The sequence below is a fragment of the Alosa pseudoharengus genome, unplaced genomic scaffold, assembly GCF_046254945.1.
Source record: "Alosa pseudoharengus isolate Yale_2024_CS ecotype anadromous, Long Island Sound unplaced genomic scaffold, YU_APseudo_1.1 YU_APseudo_1.1_scf_3, whole genome shotgun sequence".
Classification (NCBI taxonomy): Eukaryota; Metazoa; Chordata; class Actinopteri; order Clupeiformes; family Clupeidae; genus Alosa; species Alosa pseudoharengus.
Genome location: NW_027468718.1, coordinates 2,072,378 through 2,096,021, shown reverse-complemented (window position 1 = coordinate 2,096,021; position 23,644 = coordinate 2,072,378). Strand labels below are relative to the sequence as shown.

The 23,644-nt window shown below is 38.2% G+C and overlaps 1 protein-coding gene across 1 annotated transcript in view; it reads left to right on the top strand.

Annotated features, from left to right (window-relative positions):
* Nucleotides 1-18,076: 18,076 nt before the first annotated feature.
* Nucleotides 18,077-23,644, top strand: part of LOC143100957 (ZP domain-containing protein-like) — a 30,352-nt gene continuing 24,784 nt past the window's right edge. The window contains exons 1-4 of the mRNA XM_076264546.1: nt 18,077-18,143; nt 18,988-19,023; nt 19,864-19,908; nt 20,164-20,287. Coding sequence (XP_076120661.1) covers nt 18,113-18,143; nt 18,988-19,023; nt 19,864-19,908; nt 20,164-20,287 — 236 coding nt within the window. The 5' untranslated portion in view covers nt 18,077-18,112. The remainder of the gene's footprint in view (nt 18,144-18,987; nt 19,024-19,863; nt 19,909-20,163; nt 20,288-23,644) is intronic.

Here is a 23,644-nt window from a genome sequence, read left to right as displayed (position 1 = left end):
TATTAGTGAAAAACAATTGGATTTTCTGTTTCTTGTTGAAACCTGGCTGACTTCAGACAGCGAAGCTGTTCTTGTTGAAACTTGTCCCCCAAATTATAATTTCTTCCACTCAATTAGACAAGGCAAACGAGGTGGTGGAATTGCCTCCATTCTCTCAAACAAATATAGTTGCACTAGAGTCAACTTTGGTGAATTCGCTTCCTTTGAGTACATTGCCCTCACTCTGAAGGCTGACCCAGCTGTACTTCTATTAACCTTATACCGCCCTCCTAAACTATGGGCTGGCTTTCTCGACCAGTTTTCTGAACTTATGTCGCTCATCATCACTAGCTATGATCGGATAATTGTAAATGGCGACTTTAATATTCATGTCAATAAGACAACTGATGCTAAAGCCAGTAAGTTCCTTAATGTGTTGGACAGTTTAGAGCTAAAGCAGCATGTTACAGGACCCACCCACAACCTTGGCAACACCCTCGATCTAGTCATTTCTAGAGGGATAGAAGTCACAGACTTATCAGTAAATGATATAAATATGTCTGATCATTATTGTGTATCTTTTAATATAGTACTACATACTCCAAAAATTCATCCCGAAATTGCAATCAAATCGCGACTCTTGGACATTAGAGCAGAACAGCAGTTCATAGCTCTTATAGACTCCATAAATTTAGATATTTTACATCATCCCATTGATCAAATGGTAGAGGCTCTCAATCATGAATTAGGCGCTATGCTTGATAGAGTGGCACCCTTAAAGACTAAAAAAAGGCCCTGTAGCAAACTGACACCTTGGATGAACGAAAATATCCATGATCTAAAAAGATCATGTAGAAAAGCTGAGAGAACATGGAGAAAAACTAAGTTACAGGTTCACCGTGCCATTCTAAAAGAAAAAATAGCAAATTATAATAGAGCTATTCGGAATGAGAGAAGGAACCACTTCTCTAAGGTAATTGCTGAAAACAGTGGAAACTCTAGGGTGTTGTTCTCTACCATTGATAGGCTATTGCATCAAACACCTTTTGATACACTCAGTCAGGCATCCTCTCTAAGATGCGAAGAATTTGCAGACTTCTTCGAAAACAAAGTAATTTCTATAAGGGAGGCTATTGGTAATACAAGTAATATGTTTGATAGTACACCCAAAAACAGCCCCCCAAAATTAAGGTCCTTTAGCACTATTACTCAATCTGAGCTTGGTAAAATTATAACTCAAACCGGCTCCTCAACATGTGTTTTAGATCCAATCCCTACTAGATTCCTCAAAAAACTATATGATAGCTTAGCTCCCTTTATTCTCAAGGTAATAAATACCTCATTAGAAACAGGTATATTTCCAACTGCTTTTAAAACCGCTGTTGTGAAACCTTTACTTAAAAAGTCAAATCTTGACCATACCAATCTGAGCAACTACAGGCCTATATCAAATCTACCGTTCCTGAGCAAAGTACTTGAAAAAGTTGTTTGTAATCAGTTAAATACCTTCCTCAACGAAAACAGTATCCTTGAAAAATTCCAATCAGGTTTTAGATCAAATCACAGCACAGAAACGGCTCTAGTAAAAATAGTCAATGATCTCAGACTGGCTACTGACTCAAACAAAGTCTCAATCCTTATTCTTCTGGATTTGAGTGCGGCATTTGACACCATTGATCATAGCATCCTAATTCACCGCCTTGCGAAGTGGGTGGGTCTCTCTGATAATGCTCTAAACTGGTTTCAAACCTACATTACTGGCAGAGATTTTTATATCAGTCTAGGAGATCATGTATCTGAAAAACATGACTTGCCTTTTGGTGTGGCCCAGGGGAGCTGCCTTGGTCCCCTGCTATTTTCCCTATATATGCTTCCATTGGGAAATGTCATAAGTCAGCATAATGTAAACTTCCATAGCTACGCAGATGATACCCAATTGTATATTTCTGTGGAGCCAACTAACCCAGATGGCCTTTGCTCCCTCACTGCATGCCTAACCTCCATTAATCAGTGGATGAGCAAAAATTTTCTGAAACTAAATGATGACAAAACAGAGGTACTTTTGGTGGGACCAAAACTAAAGCGAGATATTGTTCTTAGTAATCTGGGGAACTTGGCACACCAGGTCAAACCAAAAGTAACAAGCCTCGGTGTCATCTTAGATGCAGAGTTAAGTTTTAAGCCCCATATCAGTAAAGTTACTCAAACAGCCTATTTCCACTTGAGAAACATTGCCAAAGTGCGGCCCTTTTTAACTCAACAAGATGCAGAAAAACTAATTCACGCCTTTATCACTAGCAGGTTAGACTACTGCAATGCACTTTTCACTGGTCTTCCCAAAAAACATCTAAAGAAATTGGCACTCATACAGAACTCTGCGGCTAGACTTTTAACTAAGACTAAGAAGAGAGAACACATCACCCCTGTGTTGGCTGAACTGCACTGGCTCCCTATTTCCTATAGAATTGATTTTAAGGTTATGTTAATTACTTACAAAGCTCTGAATGGCACAGCACCTTCATATATCTCTGAGCTTTTAATATCTTATCAACCACAAAGGAAACTTAGATCATCCAATTCTAATCTTTTAATCGTACCCAAAGTGCTCCACAAACAAAGTGGAGAAGCTGCTTTTATCCATTATGCCCCCAAACTATGGAACACCCTGCCTCTGTACATCAAGCAGGCGAGTTCAGTAAATATTTTTAAAAAAGATCTGAAAACATACCTGTACAGGAAAGCTTTTAGTTAACTCGTCTTATCCTGTAGACTACTTTTTCAGATTATTCTACATCTGCTGCTATTGGAGGGCGCAGCCAGCCAGAAGCAGATGGGCTCCCCCTATTAAGTCAGGTTCTGCTCAAGGTTTCTTCCTGGAATATGGGAGTTTTTCCTTGCCACAGTTGCCATATGGCGTGCTTGTGGGGGGTAAGAGGGTTAAGGCTGCCAGTCTTATGACATGTCATTTTCTATATTTTTGATATGTTGCTGAGTGGATCATAAACGGCCCCAGCAATGAAGAAATGTGATTGATAATGACTGACTGACTATTATTTTGTTACATGCTTCAAATGTAAAGCACTTTGAGCTGCATTCTGTGTATGAAAGGTGCTATACAAATAAAGCTTATTATTATTATTATTAACTCTTTACTGCATTGCCATGAACAAAGTAAAGGCAAAAAAGGTGTTTATTTGTTGAACAAATTGGGATGCAATGTGAGCCTTGAATTGGATGCCATGAAAATGCACTGTACTGTTCTTCCTAGGCTTCTTATTCTTATGCTTATTCTTATTCTTCTTCTAACGCGTTTAATGCAGCTTCAACCGTTTAACGTAGAAACTTCATTCAAACTATGTTACGTAGGTCTTACTTAGGACATGGGTGCTATGTATTTTTCAACTTTGTAACTTTTATACTTTTTAAACTATTAATTAAAAACTATCAAAATTTCCCCATTGACTTAACATTGCCCTTTATGACATCACAGCAATTAGAATCCTGTGGCAGGTGTTTCGGCCACCTGTTTCAACTGCCAGTCTCAGGCTTTAAGCATACAAACTGGCCCTATTAAGACTACACATCCTGTTCAACTGCTTCCTCTGCCAAAAACTGTTTCAAAATAAAAGTCCTCACTACAATATTTCACTGTTAAACAATTTAACCCTTTAAACTACTGAACTTTTTAACTGTTCAGCCATTGTAACTGTTACTTGTCATCAACTATGACTCCTACCCACTGTAGCTAGTTAGCATGGTTAGCATAGTTAGCATGTTACCATGCTAACATGTTAGCATGCTAGTTAGCATTTTTAGCAAAACTGCTAAAAATGATTAGCTAAGTTAGCTAAGTCACATGGTTAGCATAGTTAGCATGCTAGCATGTTAGCATGCTAGTTAGCATTTTTTGCAAAACTGCTAAAAATGATTAGCTAAGTTAGCTAAGTCACATGGTTAGCATAGTTAGCATGCTAGCATGTTAGCATGCTAGTTAGCATTTTTTTCAAAACTGCTAAAAATGATTAGCTAAGTTAGCTAAGTCACATGGTTAGCATAGTTAGCATGCTAGCATGTTAGCATGCTAGTTAACATTTTTAACAAAACTGCTAAAAATGATTAGCTAAGTTAGCTAAGTAACATGGTTAGCATAATTAGCATGCTAACATGTTAGCATGCTAGTTAGCATTTTTAGCAAAACTTAAAAATGATTAGCTCAGTTAGCTAAGTAACATGGTTAGCATAGTAGGCATGCTAGTTAGCATAGTTAGTATAACTGCTAAAAATGATTAGCTAAGTTAGCTAAGTAACATAGTTAGCATGTTAGCATGCTAGTTAGAATAGTTAGCATAACTACTAAAAATGAAAACATTAGCTAAGTTAACTAAGTTAAGTAACTTGGTTAACATTATTATCTTTGATAACATAGTTAGCATAACCGCTAGCAAACATTAGAGCCATTCCAACTGTCAGTTATTGTCAATTATCTACCTAAATAATTTAACCATTTAAATTATCCACCTATTTAACCGTTCAATCATTCCAACTATATTAAACCTTATCTACCAAGAAAATCATTTAACCATATAAACTATCCACCTATTTAACTGTTCAGTCACTCCAACTATATTAAACCTCATCTACCTAGCAACCAATATAGTTTGTTTTTACTCTGTATGATATTTTACATCATATTTTTTGCATTTTCATGCACTGTATTTCCTTCAGGAAATGCTTTTCTAGTTCTTATTATACTTCTTCTTCTAACGCGTTTAATGCAGCTTCAACCGTTAAACGTAGAAACTTCATTCAAACTTTGTTACGTAGGTCTTACTTGTGTCATAGGGGCTATGTATTTTTCAACTTTGTAACTTTTATACTTTTTAAACTATTAATTATTAACTTTTAAAAAATCCCCATTGACTTAACATTGCCCTTTATGACATCATCGCAATTAGAATCTTGTGGCAGGTGGCCAGGCCAGCTGGCCCAACTGCCATTCTCAGGCTTTAAGCATACAAACTGGCCCTATTAAGACTACACACCCTATTCAACTGCTTCCTCTGCCAAAAACTGTTTCAAAATAAAAGTCCTCACTACAATATTTCACTGTTTAACAATTTAACCCTTTAAACTGCTGAACTTTTTAACTGTTCAGCCATTGTAACTGTTACTTGTCATCAACTATTACTCCTACCCACTGTAGCTAGTTAGCTAAGTTAGCTAAGTAACTTGGTTAGCATAGTTAGCATGCTAACATGTTAACATGCTAATTAGCATTTTTAGCAAAACTGCTAAAAATGATTAGCTATGTAAGCTAAGTCACATGGTTAGCATGCTAACATGTTAGCATGCTAGTTAGCATGCTAGTTAGCATGCTAGTTAGCATTTTTAGCAAAACTGCTAAAAATTATTAGCTAAGTTAGCTAAGTCACGTGGTTAGCATAGTTAGCATGCTAACATGTTAGCATGCTAGTTAGCATTTTTTATAAAACTGCTAAAAATGATTAGCTAAGTTAGCTAAGTCACATGGTTAGCATAGTTAGCATGCTAGCATGTTAGCATGCTAGTTAGCATTTTTTACAAAACTGCTAAAAATTATTAGCTAAGTTAGCTAAGTCACATGGTTAGCATAGTTAGCATGCTAACATGTTAGCATGCTAGTTAGCATTTTTTACAAAACTGCTAAAAATGATTAGCTAAGTTAGCTAAGTCACATGGTTAGCATAGTTAGCATGCTAACATGTTAGCATGCTAGTTAGCATTTTTTTTAAAACTGCTAAAAATGATTAGCAAAGTTAGCTAAGTCACATGGTTAACATAATTAGCATGTTAGCATGCTAATTAGCATAGTTATCATAACTAATACAAATTATTAGCTAGGTTAGCTAAGTCATATGGTTAGCATAGTTAACATTTTAATATTGTTAGCATGCTAGTTAGCGTAGTTACTTGGTTAGCATTATTATCTTTAACATAGTTAGCATAACTACTAGCAAACATTGGAGCCATTCCAACTGTTAGTTATCATCAACTATCTGCCTAAATAATTTAACCATTTCAATTATCAACCTATTTAACTGTTCAGTCATTCCAACTATAGTAAACCTTATCTACCAAGCAAATAATTTAACCATATGAACTCATCATATTTTTGCATTTTCATGCACTGTATTTCCTTCAGGAAATGCTTTTCTAGTTATTATTACAGTGCATGAAAATGCACTGTACTGTTATTCCAAGGCATTTTATTATTACAGTGCATGAAAATGCACTGTACTGTTATTCCAAGGCATTTTATTATTATTATTATTATTATTCTTCTTCTAACGCAGCTAATGCAGCTTCAACCGTTTAACGTAGAAACTTCATTCAAACTATGTTACGTAGGTCTTACTTAGGACATGTGAGCTTTGTATTTTTCAACTTTGTAACTTTTATACTTTTTAAACTATTAATTAAAAACTAATCAAAATTTTCCCATTGACTTAACATTATGATTATGACATCACAATACGGCCGTTAAGCAATTAGAATCCTATGGCAGGTGTTCGGGCCAGCTGCATCAACTGCCAGTCTCAGGCTTTAAGCATACAAACTGGTCCTATTAAGACTACACATCCTGTTCAACTGCTTCCTTTGCCAAAAACTGTTTCAAAATAAAAGTCCTCACTACAATATTTCACTGTTAAACAATTTAACCCTTTAAACTACTGAACTTTTTAACTGTTCAGCCATTGTAACTGTTACTTGTCATCAACTATGACTCCTACCCACTGTAGCTAGTTAGCATGGTTAGCATAGTTAACATGGTTAGCATGCTAGCATGTTAGCATGCTAGTTAGCATTTTTAGCAAAACTGCTAAAAATGATTAGCTAAGTTAGCTAAGTCACATGGTTAGCATAGTTAGCATGCTAGCATGTTAGCATGCTAGTTAGCATTTTTTGCAAAACTGCTAAAAATGATTAGCTAAGTTAGCTAAGTCACATGGTTAGCATAGTTAGCATGCTAACATGTTAGCATGCTAGTTAGCATTTTTTATAAAACTGCTAAAAATGATTAGCTAAGTTAGCTAAGTCACATGGTTAGCATAGTTAGCATGCTAGCATGTTAGCATGCTAGTTAGCATTTTTTGCAAAACTGCTAAAAATGATTAGCTAAGTTAGCTAAGTCACATGGTTAGCATAGTTAGCATGCTAGCATGTTAGCATGCTAGTTAGCATTTTTTACAAAACTGCTAAAAATGATTAGCTAAGTTAGCTAAGTCACATGGTTAGCATAGTTAGCATGCTAGCATGTTAGCATGCTAGTTAGCATTTTTTACAAAACTGCTAAAAATGATTAGCTAAGTTAGCTAAGTCACATGGTTAGCATAGTTAGCATGCTAGCATGTTAGCATGCTAGTTAGCATTTTTTGCAAAACTGCTAAAAATGATAAGCTAAGTTAGCTAAGTAAAATGGTTAGCATAGTTAGCATGTTAGCATTGCTAACAGGCTAGTTAGCATAACTACTAAAAATGAAAACATTAGCTAAGTTAACTAAGTTAAGTATTATCCACTTATTTAACCGTTCAATCATTCCAACTATATTAAACTTTATCTACCAAGCAAATCATTTAACCATTTAATCTATCCACCTATTTAACTGTCCAGTCATTCCAACTATATTAAACCTCATCTACCTAGCAAATAATTAAACCTTTTAAACTATCCACCTATTTAACTGTTCAGTCATTCCAACTATATTAAACCTCATCTACCTAGGTCAGTCATTCCAACTATATTAAACCTCATCTACCTATCAAATAATTTAACCTTTTCAACCATCCACCTATTTAACTGTTCAGTCATTCTAACTATATTAAACCTCATCTACCTAGCAACCAATATAGTTTGTTTTTACTCTGTATGATATTTTACATCATATTTTTTGCATTTTCATGCACTGTATTTCCTTCAGGAAATGCTTTTCTAGTTATTATTAGAGTGCATGAAAATGCACTCTACTGTTCTTCCTAGGCTTCTTCTTCTTATTATTATTATTCTTCTTCTTCTAACGCAGTTAATGCAGCTTCAACCGTTTAACGTAGAAACTTCATTCAAACTGCGTTGCGTAGGTCTTACTTATGACATGTGGGCTTTGTATTTTTCATCTTTGTAACTTTTATACTTTTTAAACTATTAATTAAAAACTACTCAAAATTTCCCCATAGACTTAACATGGGCTGATGACATCACAATGGACTAATTAACTTGATTTGCACCTGGTATCATCTTCCAGCTGCTCATCTAGGCCCCATCAAAGAATCAGTTCAACTGATTGCACCTGTATCAACTGCTTTCTACTGAACTAGACAAACTCTCTTTGTCTCTCCATTCTACAAGGATATAAGACACATTTCATCCAACTTTCTATCCATTCATCCTCTTCAAACCATTCACTCATCCACCCATTAAACTATCCATCAACATCCATTAAACAATCTGCCTATCAACATCCATTCAACTTTCTGTCTATCAACATCCATTACACTATCTACATTTAACTTTTAAACTATATACTCTGTCTGAGGCTTTAAGCATACAATAAATATGGCTCTATTAAGACTGCCGTTAAGCAATTAGAATCCTAGGCCAGGTGGCCAGGCCACCAGCATCAACTGCCAGTCTCAGGCTTTAAGCATACAAACTGGCCCTATTAAGACTACACATCCTGTTCAACTGCTTCCTCTGCCAAAAACTGTTTCAAAATAAAAGTCCTCACTACAATATTTCACTGTTAAACAATTTAACCCTTTAAACTACTGAACTTTTTAACTGTTCAGCCATTGTAACTGTTACTTGTCATCAACTATGACTCCTACCCACTGTAGCTAGTTAGCATGGTTAGCATAGTTAGCATGCTAGCATGTTAGCATGCTAGTTAGCATTTTAGCATGCTAGTTAAAATTTTTAGCAAAACTACTAAAAATGATTAACTAAGTTAGCTAAGTAACGTGGTTAGCATAGTTAACATGCTAACATGTTAGCATGCTAGTTAGCATTTTTAGCAAAACTGCTAAAAATGATTAGCTAAGTTAGCTAAGTCACGTGGTTAGCATAGTTAGCATGCTAACATGCTAGTTAGCATTTTTAGCAAAACTGTTAAAAATGATTAGCTAAGTTAGCTAAGTCACATGGTTAGCATAGTTAGAATGCTAATATGTTAGCATATTAGTTAGCATAATTAGCATAACTACTAAAAATGATTAGTGAAGTTAGCTAAGTCACACAGTGAGCATAGTTAACATGTTAACATACTAATTAGCATAGTTATCATAACTAATAAAAATGATTAGCTAGGTTAGCTAAGTCATATGGTTAGCATAGTTAACATTTTAACATTGTTAGCATGCTAGTTAGCATAGTAACTTGGTTAACATTATTATCTTTGTTAACATAGTTAGCATAACTACTAGCAAACATTGGAGCCATTCCAACTGTTAGTTATCGTCAACTATCTGCCTACATAATTTAACCATTTCAATTATCAACCTATTTAACTGTTCAGTCATTCCAACTATAGTAAACCTTATCTACCAAGCAAATAATTTAACCATATGAACTCATCATATTTTTGCATTTTCATGCACTGTATTTCCTTCAGGAAATGCTTTTCTAGTTAATGTATATTCCTGTGTGCAAAGAGCACATAATTAATTTCTTGGATTGTATTGCAATTATTGTTGCCTGCTTTAACTTAGCATTATAGCATTCACAGGAGACAATAATATGAAAGAGAAAGTGTGCATCATATAGGCCTACTCAAATCATGCATGATTAACGTGCACACTCGCAGTGTGGACATAAGGCCACCCTTTAAATATATATCGTTATATGTAGGACAAAAAAAATTAAAATACTTAACACAAGTCAGCATCACACAGAGAGAAACCTACTTGGCATGATAAGCCCTCAAAGGTAAAAATAAATTGAATTGTGGAAACTTACGGACTAAGGCAGCCGTCAGCGTCAGGCTGCGGTGACAGTTCAGGTAGAGAGGCATCAGGTGCTGGCCGCTGCAGGAGTGCTACAGCTGGCAAATACTGAAACACCAAATGTTTCCTGTCCCAAAGACCGAGAAGAAGGCGTACTCCATCCACTTGTTGGGCATCCAGTCCTCAAATAGCCTAGGCTACTGAAGGTGCGTCCGCGATTAATGTGATTAATGATTAATGTTAGAGTTGAAAACTCTAAAGTCCTGTTCACATCTGTCAATACCACAGTAAACTCAAAAAGTCCGGGCTGCGACTGTGACTTACATTAATGTGGCTAAGGACTACTTTAACACTTAAAGCAACAAAGACGAAACATATAGTAAAAGTAAAGTAAAAGACAGAAACATATCCTCCACCACCATGATGCACCCTCGTTGTCGCGGGCTAATGACCTTGAGGTGGATGGCGAAGGGGGGCACTCATGCAATCATTTGTTATTATTTTAACAATACATTTCTCCAATTATAAATGTGACTTAATTAATTTTATGATGGTAAATGTTTGGTTTTACTAATATTTTACTAACAAGTTCATGTTTACATCCGATAATTTCAGCGCATCCTCCAATGGTCCCACCTCAATGACGTCAGTGATCTCGGTTCTCCGCTTGAGTAACTGAAAGAGTTGGGTGTGATACATTTGAAGAAGTGCAAGAACAGCGGCTCAAGGTCAGTAAACTTTATTGAATTGGTAAATATTACTTGTCAAAATCATATTAGTTGTTGTGGCAGTATTACAAAATCTGCCAAGAAGCAGAAGAAGAACATGCGTTGTCCGTATGTCGGTATGCTTAGCAAGCTAGCTAATTGTTAGCTTATGTGCACTTTTACGCTAGCCGCTAGCTAACGAGCTCTGTTTGCCTATGGGTTTTCCTAGGTAGAACTAGTTAAAGGTCCAGTATGTAGGAAATCATGGAAAATAAACTGTAACCATTCCAAAAATGATCACCATATGTTGTCAGAGAATGAGGAAACACGATGAATTGAAGTAATGGCTTATTTGACAACATTACTCTAACCCGTGAAACCCCGTAAAACCCATGAAAAAAAATCAGTTACGGGGCGGAATCTCTTGGAATTTTCGTTTATGTTTTGAACGATTAATTCTAGAATACCGTATTAATAATGGGCTAGCGCGTCCTCCTATTTGGGTTGCCAAATTAGCAAAGGCCAACTGTCAACAGCTGTCAGTTGTAGTCATGAACGCCTACAAGAGGCAGGCAAATTTCCAAAATTAAAACAAGAAACAAATTAAGTGGACATCGGAGGAGCTTCCTGAGATGGTGACGTCTTCGTCAAACTAAGAATATCAAGTCTGACGCAGAGCTGGCCATATTTCTCCACAACAGGTAGCCTATGCTAAACTTCATCTGCATCGATAACTTCAGCTAAATATGTTACGTTGGTTAGAGAGGTATTTTTTGTTTTCACTGTTTCCGTAATGTGTAGCTGGGTCATGGTTGGAGAAACGTTAAAGCAGCTGCAGGTCAACTAACGTTAGCTAAGTCTTCATTACATCTGGCAACCCAGAAGAGGCTCTCGTTTGGTAGTCTTGAGAACGTTCACCAGTGTTTTGATTTTGGCCTGCAGAACGTTCGTTAACAATCCTACAAATCGCACCTTTAATGCTTCAGGGAGCTGATGAATCTAGGATGGATACTTTTGACGATGCCACTCTATCGCTGTTGGAGGGTAAGTCATGAATAAAGTTTATATCTGATGTATTGATGCTATTTATAGCGTGTACATTATTAATAACTGAATACCTTATTTGAAATCCAACATTTTTCTGCTTGCTGGGGTTTTCCTCAACCTTCATTTGCTAAACGAATTTAAAATATGCTTAGGATGAAACATTTTAAGTAAGAGTCAGAATTCTAAAGCAAAATATATGATTGCGAAATAGAAATCCCACAATTTAAAAGCACGCGGTCTGCAGTGTCCCGCAGGCGGGAAGGTTACCCTTCCCCCCAACCCCCCAACATTGTAAATCATCCGCCATTCATCAGATTGTTATGTAGCATAGTGATTATACCTCATTTGAAAGCTTGGACTCTTGGTAATCAATACATGACAATGTAAAATATGTGGAGTGTTTTTACAATGTCAGGTTAATCTAACTATGCCTCAATTAAATTGAACCAAAAATGCCCTCTGTCTCTGGTGCTTCACTACCTTCTAGCTGCAGTGTATAGCCTTACAAAATAAATTGATTGGTTCTGTTGCTAACTATTGCTTTATCTAAAGACAGATATTTGTCATATCTCACAGCTGCCAGTGTTGATGAGGAGGCTTTAAAAGGCCTTAGCCGGGATGACCTGAGGGATCTTTTTCCTGGCCCAGAGAATTTCCTCAAAAGAAAGAAACTTTGGAATTTCATCAGTGAAAATGTAAACGCAAATTGGAATGAGTTAAAATTAGTAAAGTATAAATTGTACCATATTTTAATGGTTCTAAGGCATTTTGTTTTCATCCTACACGATCCTAATAGTGTGAAAATACAACGGACCAAGATGCCAACAGTTGTGCCATGCCAGCCTCAAACCTCAACCCCCATATCTTCTGAGAAAAAAATGAAAATGCCAGACCCTCCAGAGTATGTGGTGTACACAGATTCAGAGTTAGACATGGTGTGTAGTCAATACTTTGCACTGCTCTGCAATGGAAAGGAAAAAAATTACAAAATGTCCAAGGAGCTATGTTGCAGACTTGTAAGGAACACAATAACCAGTATGGTTGCTATCCTGCGTGCTAGTCCCATGGGGAAAGAAGTCAGATACCCGTCAAAATTGGAAATGAGAGCCATGTCACAGAAGATTATAGACTATTACCCAATGTTACGGGATGATGATCTAAACATGCCATATGTAAGTATTATTTTTTATCTAAACCAAAACTGTCAGCAACAAGACAAACAACGTATCTAACACTCTTTCACCACAGCTGACCATCTACACCAAAATGTACAAGCGACTCCAAAATATGAGATCCCCACGGAAGAGGCAAGGCTCTGTACCACAAAGAGGAGTGGCAAAGACAGCTCTCTTCAGTGCAGACAACCAAGACATAGAGACGGATTGGACAGACACAAGCAACTCGAGTGATAACACCGTACTACTTGAGAGCAATGATGACCTTAGCGAGGACAACTCCAGTGCAGGTGTGCAAATTTGGGCAAAAAACGAAGGGGTGCTGTCATACAACTTGTTTTTTGTCTAAAAATTGTCTAATCATGTAATGAAACTATAGTTGTCCGTATTTGTCGAGCCAGAGTTCATGGCTAGGCATGCACTGTGTTTAACTGCCTGTTTTGCTTGTTATCATGCTTTTAATTGTGTTGAGATTTTTTTTCATTATTTCCCAAAAAAGCATCCCCAGCACAACGACCCCCCTCTGTGCCAAGGAAGCCAAAGACCAAAACCTCGCTGCTGCCATCCGCATCATCCTCAGGCTCCTCACTCGGGACTGTGATCGCTTCACCAACCACGCCTGCAAAGGATGATGTTGGTAAGCCCACCTCAGCACACCTCTCAGCCTGTTATCCATGATAATGGCTTTCAGAGTGGCAAATCAGAGTCTAAACTGTTGGAGATTCAATTTAAATTTCCTTAGATTGTGGATGTTACACTTTTTTCAGACAACTCCCATTGTTTATATATAACAACATAAAATGATTGTATTGACCTTATTTCAATTAAGTTCATTGATTTGGGTGTTACAAGGGAAGTAGACCGACCTGCATAATAATGCAATAAAGTTGTGTTTACATTGAAATGTCTGCTCTGTTTTTTGCCATTTCAGTCTGCCAGGACAGTCTAAAGATGCAGGCTAGGCACTACAAAACCTTGAGCAACATGTACAATAAGCCAAATGCAAAACCCAATCAAAGCGATGTTGCTCAAGTTTTGGACCTTGAGTTTGAGGCCAGACGGGCTTTCATTGATGCAGATGTTACAAGGGAAGAAGACCGACCTGCAAAAATCTTTGAGGCATATCCATGCTTTAGAGATGTTCGAAATGTATGATTTTTTTTTTTCAATACTTGCACTTAAATTACTGTCTATCCATCTGTGCTCTAAATGGCCGATGGTTTAATAACTGTGCACAATGTTTTAGGCAATGGATGAGCTGCGGCGCATAGTAGGTGGCACCAACAGCAGATACATCGAGGAAGTGAAAGGAAGATGGGCAGACTTTTGTGCCAAGGTGCAGTTCTATGGTGTGTGGAAGAAAGCCCTGAAACCCCCTTTTCCATTGGATGTCCATGGAGGTAAGTTGCTGTTCCATATGCAAATGTATTGTGATTTATACCATATTCAGACCATTATGACCAATCTTTCTATTCTTTAGTGGAGTTCACGCTCGCCCTCTTCAATGCACTCCCATCCCTTTTCCCCTCACCAACTTCACCACCAAAGAAGCTTGGGAATAGCTGTGAGGCACTTCTTCATGTCCTGAAGGTAAGAACATTTTTGTCTTGATTCCTTACTGTCTCTTATTTTTCTCACATTGTTGTGCATGTTCAAATAACAATACACCCTAAGTTCACAATCACAGATATGACCTACTTTTTCCAAAAAGGGGAAAACATAAGTGCCTCTTGTGTCCCTCAAATGGTGTTCACAGAAAGGAATACCAAGAAATGTTTAAAAACCTTTCATTAATTAATCCATTCATTCATTCCAGAAACATTAAAAATATACCACCTTGCATCAGCTTGTATCAGTTTTTAATCCATCCTAAATTCCTACACCTTGATCTGTCAAACAAATGTTTTTTAAACACGTCCCCCCGTCCCATTTTGAAGTAATTCATGCTTATTTCTTCCAGGGTGCAAATAAATCAGTATTTTTTGTCAGTGTTTTTAATAATGACTATTTTAAGAGTGCTGAAGTCATTGGTTGAAACCTGATCATTATAAAAATCATTTTAGATTAAATGAACATACACCTGACTTTCAATACATTTTTATGTCTTCTCACTCTCTACACATTGTTCTTTTTATTCTGTTCTAGTCAGGCGAAGACCCTACCCTGTACCTGGAGAAGCGTCCTCTCTCCTCCCCAGTTCTGCTTTCTGATGGATCAACCATCATCGTGGCTGTGGGTAACGTACCTGTGACCACCCTCCCTCAGGAAGATTTCTCAGACGGGATGTTGGTGTTAATGGCTTATTACTACACTTTGCACTTAAGATATCCGAAATGTGTTGCTACTCTCCTGTCAGTTATTCAAACAGAGGTAATTGGTGACACAATCCACGATCAAGATGCCACTAGTTCTTACAAGAAAGCAATGGCTGATTGGAAGTCTTTCATTGAGAAGTAGCTGAGTATTTTGTCATGTCAGTTCTTTTTATTGTTAGCTGTGCCAACAATAGTTTTGTGTGTTGCGCAAGCTTATACAGTGTCACTGAGGTATTACTTCATTGAGGCCTGTATTTCAAAGGATATGTTCAATAAAAAAAAAAAACATAACGGAGAGGGCTGAGAATTGCTTTTAGATTTTTTTTTTTTTTTTTTATGGAAAAGTATTCAAATGTCTATAGCAACCTTGACTTGCTGACGTTAAATAAATGTTGTCTTATAAGCCATTCTGGTTATTTCTGTACCATTATTCTAACAATAAGGACAGGCTTTAGATTTTAAGGTTTAAAGATGCAGTAAACCTTTTTTCAAGATAAACCAGCTTGCATTAAGACAGAGCTTAGTCATTCTTCACTAATACTGAGTATTTTCTTCTAAATTTGATATATTTATTTTACTAATCTTAAGCTTAATTTGCTAAAAGTAAGTAAACAAAATATGTAATTGCTTATATTTAGTATATTTTACTTATTTTGAGGCTGTAAAAAGTTTACATTTAAGTAATCTAGACTTAAAACCAGCATTTTATGCTTATATTTAGTATATTTCACTTATTTTGAGGCTGTAAAAAGTTTACATTTAAGTAATCTAGACTTAAAACCAGCATTTTATGCTTATATTTTAGTATATTTCACTTATTTTGAGGCTGTAAAAAGTACAATTATAAGTAATCTGATCTTAAATCCAGCATTTTCAGCTTATGTTAAGCCTTCCAAATACCTCTGTAGACATGCTTATTTCTAGATTTAATTATCTTAATTCAAGAAATCTTGTCAAGTGGAATTATCTTGCTGCATGGACAGATAATTTCACTTGTTTTAGGTACATTTTACCTCAAATCTAGTGTTTTTATCTTGTTTTCAGACACCCCTTTTTTGCAGTGTATCCACGTGATGGAGAGATGGTCACCATGCCAACCCATTGAAGACTTCTGGGGAAAACTTCCACCAACAGAGGAATTCAGTAGACATTGCAGCCAACGGAACACTACTACCAACACAATTTGCACCTCAGAGGACGCCACTGTCCTCATACAAGCAGAGTATAAGAATAAGTATAAGTATAAATACTCTTTTGATCCCGTGAGGGAAATTTGGTCTCTGCATTTATCCCAATCCGTGAATTAGTGAAACACACTCAGCACACAGTGAGGTGAAGCACACACTAATCCCGGCGCAGTGAGCTGCCTGCAACAACAGCGGCGCTCGGGGAGCAGTGAGGGGTTAGGTGCCTTGCTCAAGGGCACTTCAGCCGTGCCTACTGGTTGGGGATTGAACCGGCAACCCTCCGTTAACAAGTCCGAAGCGCTAACCAGTAGGCCACGGCTGTATGTGGGTGACACTTCACAGTGTTATCCCCTGAATCAGGTGTGTGTGTGTGGGGGGGGGGGTAGTGGAGTTGGTTCTTGAATTGTTATGTAATTGAAACTTTGAGAGATGTTATTGTACCTAAATGGCTCCAGTGCAGTAACACAACCAACTAGGTATTCTCCCTTGACTCCAGTAAAGCAGGTTCAGCCTCTTCTAGTGGGAAAGAAACGCTGTTTTAGCCTTGGCACTGGTCCAGCAACTTACCAGAAGCCCTAATGTGATACAAGGAAGTTTGTCACATGCATATAGCTACTGGAAGTAAGAAATGCAGTGAAATTATGGGAGGGGGGGGGGGGGTAAAAAGTGCAGTAGAAGAGGGGTTTAGTAGATTAAGTGGCAAGGGCTGCATAAGAAAGGTGGGGGAGGATTGGGATTGGGGGGGCACCAACAAGGAGCACCCAAGAGCAAAAGGGGCAAGGAAAAACTCCCTTAAACCTTGGGCAGATCCACTGCTCAAGGGGCTAACCCAACTGCCAGGGGTCTTGGTGTGTGTGTTGGGGGGATGACAGGGGAGATGGGATAGTGTGCTGTGTATGTGGGGAGAGGGCAGTGTGCAATATGCGTGTTGGAGAAGCTTCCTCATGAGACAATGTGCTGTGTATTGGGGGGGGGGGGGGCAGTGTACTGCAAGTATGGTGAAGGGACTTACTATTGCAAGCAGAGTACTGTATGTATGATGTATGTGCACTGCAAAAAATGAAATCTAACCAAGTGTTATTAATCTTATATTAAGATTAAAAAATCTATTTGGTATTGTTTTTAGTACGAAAAGACTTACCTAGCGCCCTCTCAAAAGAACATTTTGACTTAATTTAAGAAGATTTTGACTTATTTTAAGGAGTCTTATCAAGACAAATTTGCTCAACGCACTGGCAGCCAAATTTGCTTGTTTTTAGGACACATTTGCTTAACGCACTGGCAGCCAAATTTGCTTGTTTTCAGGATGAGATGTCTTAAAATAAGTCAAACTTTTTTTAAATTAAGTCAAATGTTTTCACAAGGAAGCGCTAGGTAAGTCTCTTTATACTGAAAACAATACCAACTAGTTTTTTTTATCTTGATATAAGATTAATAACACTTGGTGAGATTTTGTTAGATAAGCAGTTTTTGCAGTGTGAATGATGACAGTGATGATGTGTGTGTGGGCAGGCGGGGAGTGGAGCAGTGACTGTGTGTGTGTGTGTGTGTGTAGTGTGTGTGTGGGTAGGTGGGGGCAGTGTGCTGTAAGTATGTAGAGGATGTGATGAAGACCATGCCCTGGCTCCAAACCCATTGGCACATCCCACACCCAGCTCCGCATCCTCACTATAAAAGCAGCCAATCAGCAGGTGCTCAGGCAATCTTGGTCTCTCCTCTGAAGCACAATGCTGGCAACAAAGCTCAGTCTGGTGGCCTGTAAGTCATATTTAATCTGGTATTATTTTAGTCTGGTGGTAAATCATATTTAATCTGGTATTGATTATTTTAGTCTGGTGGCCTAAAAGTTTTATTTACTTTGTTATAAAATATTTTAATGTGATGGCCTGCAAGTCATATTTAATAGGTATTGATTATTTTAGTCTGGTGGCCTGTAAATCATATTTAATCTGGTATTGATTATTCTGTAAATCATATTTAATCTGGTATTGATTATTTTAGTCTGGTGGCCTGTAAAGAGGGCTTAAAGCAAGGACAAATTATGTACCTGGAGTTAATATTTTTTAAAGCTGTTACAAAACAATGACCTAACTTTCAAATCTTTAAACTGTGATCAACACTGAAATCAGACAGTGAATGAGGACTTTAAACCCTATGTAAACCTCTTTCACTCTTTTGTTGATTATTTCACTTTTGTCTGATGGCCTGTGAGCCTCTTTCACTCTTTTATTGATTATTTTAGTCTGATTGCCAATTTGTCTCTTTCACCCTGTTATTGGTTATTTCAGTCTGTCACCCTCTAATGAGGCCTTCAACTGCTATCAGAAACAGTGTAATATAAACACATGAATACTTAAACAAAGTTGTATTTATGAGTAATTGCTAGATACTCAAACATTTCTCTGATACACAAGTTGTGACGTTGGGAGGACATGCCAGTATCAGAAATGGCTAGGAAGGACGTCAGTCCCAGTAATGATAACTTCTGTTCTTCTGTGATAGTGTTGGTTGTCAGTGTTGAAGTTTGTGTCCTAGTGTTAATGTTTGATTGTTCTTCTGTCCTAGAGTTGGTGTTTGTGCTAACTCTGTTCTTCTGTCCTAGTGTTGATGGCTGCATGCTCGGTGTACACTGATGCAAGTGAGTGATTTTGCTGACAAACTGAAACTTTGTTAGAAAAGGGTGAAATATTGTGTAGGTTACACAGCAAAATGTCCAGAAAATTATTACATGTTGATTTTCAAGTGAATTAATTCATAATTAGCTGTGATTTTGAGCAATATTAGAAGCCCCAAAATGGTTTTCCATTTACAGATTGATTGTATCAAAGTCAAATGATGTCATTATGTCACTGTTAATGAGCATTTCTCTCAGATTATCGTGCTGACTTTTCTGAGCAGGCGTCGCAGTATCTCACATGACTCTTAATCCTTTTCCATCGCATTTCTGTTGAATTCATTCTCGCTAATCCACCGCCAGAGCGAGTGTATTAAATCAGTTAGAGTGTTGTCAATTTGTTTCCCATCAACCGTGCCGCACTTGGTTTTGCCCTCCTTACCCAAAATCACAGCCAGTTTAAAAGCTTTCAACAACATGTGAAGCCATGTTTAGTACTCAAAGCCCCAGGTTGTAAAGAAAATGGAGTAAAAGTGAAGATGTAATATGGGTGTTGAGATGTGAGATGGGTGTTGATATGTAACACTGGTGTTAACTGAGAGAGTTATGAGGGCCTCTTCACACTCTGGGTGTTGATATGTATTAACTGAGAGAGTTATGAGGGCCTGTAACACTCTGGGTGTTGATATGAACACTCTGGTATTAACTGAGAAAGTTATAAGGGCCTTTAACACTCTGGGTGTTGATATGTATTAACTGAGAGTTATGAGGGCCTGTAACACTCTGGGTGTTGATATGAACACTGGTGTTAACTGAGAGTTATGAGGGCCTCTTCATGTTGTACTTCCTGTGTGTCTCCTACAGAGAGCAGCATTGCCTGTGAGCAAACTCCAGTCAGCCTGACCTGCGGTGAGTACAGCCATCTCTCACAGTCACAACCAATCACAAACACAGCTCAGAGGTCACATGGTCTCTCAGAGCCAATCACAAACGCAGCTCAGTGGTCATTGTTTCTCTCAGCCACTACTCACTCACAATCCTCACTCAGGAGTCACATCTCTCAGAACCAATCACAACCCCACCTCAGAGATGTTAATCTCTCCTACAATGTGTACCGGTAATTTGCTGATTCACAGCGTAAACATCTCTCTTTTTACCCATCAGAAACTGGACAGATCGTTGTTTACGCGGCTAACTACGGACGAACAGACGCAACCACGTGCCCAGGTGGACCTATTCAAACCACCAACTGTGCTGCCTCAAACAGTCTCTCCATCGTGGCAAACGGGTCAGTTTCTAAAGGCCTTGCTACAGTTGCCTGGTTTAACCTGATTCACTACTTTATTTCACTTTTTAAAAAGAGTCTCGCCACTCACAAATCATGATTGGGAAACATTTCCATCTTCCAACATTGACCATGGATTCCTAAGGTTACTTCCTACTTTGCCTAACTGATTCTGAAACGCATTGGCAGTCAGGAAACAATGTATTAGGCCTACCTTCACGGTACATTAATGTACACATTCTTCTGACTGCATTTTGTTGATGGTTGCAGGTATTGCTACTGCCGTTTAATACGAATTAGTACAGTAGTAGGGTCAGTCAGGGATTTTGCAGGAAGTGTTGTTTGTGTTTATATTTAAAATTATTACCAGATGCTTTTGTGCAAAAAAAACATACTCTATATTTCTATATTTTAACCACAGACAAAACAAAACACGCTAGCGAGGTAGCTCACTGTTATCTTCAGTAGTCCCCCAAGAAATTCCATGCAGGGTTTCATTTTTGTTTGGGGGACAGGCTGCCCTCACATTGTTTGGGGTCCAACAGTTATTACGACATAGCGTTATTACGACAACCCTCTATTACGACATACATGCCTCTATTTAGACATCCCCCTACTCCAATTTTTTTTAGTACCACTATTGCGACATAACCTATCCTCATTTTTTTTAAATAACTTTTTAGTAGGCCTACCTCTATTCCGACATTACCAATCCTCATTTTCAATTTATCTCAGTTCCTGTATCCTATCAAATTCCAACATCCTAGATGCATGGATGAGCTGTAGTCATGTCATCTGCACCTGCAGCTACATCAACAATCCACCTGCCATCCACTTCAAACAATGTTTTTCCCAATAATTGATATCGGCACACATTTCAGTCAAAACCTTAGGTGATTTTGAACTGGCCATGTGAATAAATGTTACACATTATGTAAAACACAGGTAGCTCTCCTCATTTTTATTCTTTAAGCTCTCAGGGGAAAAAGGTCGGAAACTCCATGAATAAAACAAACTCTGTGCGTGCAGGCCAGGCTACTTAAGAAGCACAAATAAGGCTCTAGGACCTGAAGTTTGGACTTTTTTGTTACAAACAATAGTCCTTGACTGATTCTTGCGTGTTTTGAGGGAATCTTTTTTATAATGTTTTTATATGTGACTCACTAATCAACTTTTTTTAGCTCTTAAACACGGAAAATACACTGTTCAGAGCTAACCTTTCAGTTTCATTCGGTTAAAGTTCTTGTGCGTAGGCTATTAGGCTATAGAATCCAATCCAGTCGATGCCCCTGCTATTTATCAATGTAGCCTTTCATTGTTTTTTTGCCATGAATCGTCTGAGCTGTGATGAAATCGTGTGTTGTTTAAAGTTGGGACGATTGCTGTAGGCCTAGGCTACTGCCCATATTGGAATAAAAAAAATAAAGGCCCACCCTACTTCGCAAAAGTCCACTCTGTTGAAAAATCCTGGCTACGCCACTGATAATGACCTCATCTCGGAATGGCAGGATGTTTGAAAAAAGGTCAAGTGCCGCTACTCCGACAATGGAAAAAAAAATTGTCGCAGTAGTGGGACGCTTTAAAATGAATGTTAATGCCGCCACTTCGACAATTAGACACCAATGTCTACACTGTAAGTAGCGGCATGTCGGAATAGCAGCATGAAACCACATTTTTTGTTTCCAGTTTTTGGAGCCTGGGCTGCCTACAGTAGTATAAGAGAGAGTTTGTTTTAACAGTGTACTGTTAACAGTGTGCAAATTTAACAGCAACAGGAGTTGACTCAAAGTGTGTTTCAGGTGGAGCAAGTAAGTTGAGGATACAGCATAGATCAGAAGGAGAGAGTGAGTTGAGGATACAGCATAGATCAGAAGGAGAGAGTGAGTTGAGGATACAGCATAGATCAGAAGGAGTGAGTTGAGGATACGAGTGAGTTGAGGATACAGCATAGATCAGAAGGAGAGAGTGAGTTGAGGATACAGCATAGATCAGAAGGAGTGAGTTGAGGATACAGCATAGATCAGAAGGAGTGAGTTGAGGATACGAGTGAGTTGAGGATACAGCATAGATCAGAAGGAGTGAGTTGAGGATACAGCATAGATCAGAAGGAGTGAGTTGAGGATACAGCATAGATCAGAAGGAGAGAGTTGAGGATACAGCATAGATCAGAAGGAGTGAGTTGAGGATACAGCATAGATCAGAAGGAGTGAGTTGAGGATACAGCATAGATCAGAAGGAGTGAGTTGAGGATACGAGTGAGTTGAGGATACAGCATAGATCAGAAGGAGTGAGTTGAGGATACAGCATAGATCAGAAGGAGTGAGTTGAGGATACAGCATAGATCAGAAGGAGTGAGTTGAGGATACAGCATAGATCAGAAGGAGAGAGTTGAGGATACAGCATAGATCAGAAGGAGAGAGTTGAGGATACAGCATAGATCAGAAGGAGTGAGTTGAGGATACAGCATAGATCAGAAGGAGTGAGTTGAGGATACGAGTGAGTTGAGGATACAGCATAGATCAGAAGGAGTGAGTTGAGGATACAGCATAGATCAGAAGGAGTGAGTTGAGGATACGAGTGAGTTGAGGATACAGCATAGATCAGAAGGAGTGAGTTGAGGATACAGCATAGATCAGAAGGAGTGAGTTGAGGATACAGCATAGATCAGAAGGAGTGAGTTGAGGATACGAGTGAGTTGAGGATACAGCATAGATCAGAAGGAGTGAGTTGAGGATACAGCATAGATCAGAAGGAGTGAGTTGAGGATACAGCATAGATCAGAAGGAGAGAGTTGAGGATACAGCATAGATCAGAAGGAGTGAGTTGAGGATACAGCATAGATCAGAAGGAGTGAGTTGAGGATACGAGTGAGTTGAGGATACAGCATAGATCAGAAGGAGTGAGTTGAGGATACAGCATAGATCAGAAGGAGTGAGTTGAGGATACAGCATAGATCAGAAGGAGTGAGTTGAGGATACAGCATAGATCAGAAGGAGTGAGTTGAGGATACAGCATAGATCAGAAGGAGTGAGTTGAGGATACGAGTGAGTTGAGGATACAGCATAGATCAGAAGGAGTGAGTTGAGGATACGAGTGAGTTGAGGATACAGCATAGATCAGAAGGAGTGAGTTGAGGATACAGCATAGATCAGAAGGAGTGAGTTGAGGATACAGCATAGATCAGAAGGAGTGAGTTGAGGATACGAGTGAGTTGAGGATACAGCATAGATCAGAAGGAGTGAGTTGAGGATACAGCATAGATCAGAAGGAGTGAGTTGAGGATACGAGTGAGTTGAGGATACAGCATAGATCAGAAGGAGTGAGTTGAGGATACAGCATAGATCAGAAGGAGTGAGTTGA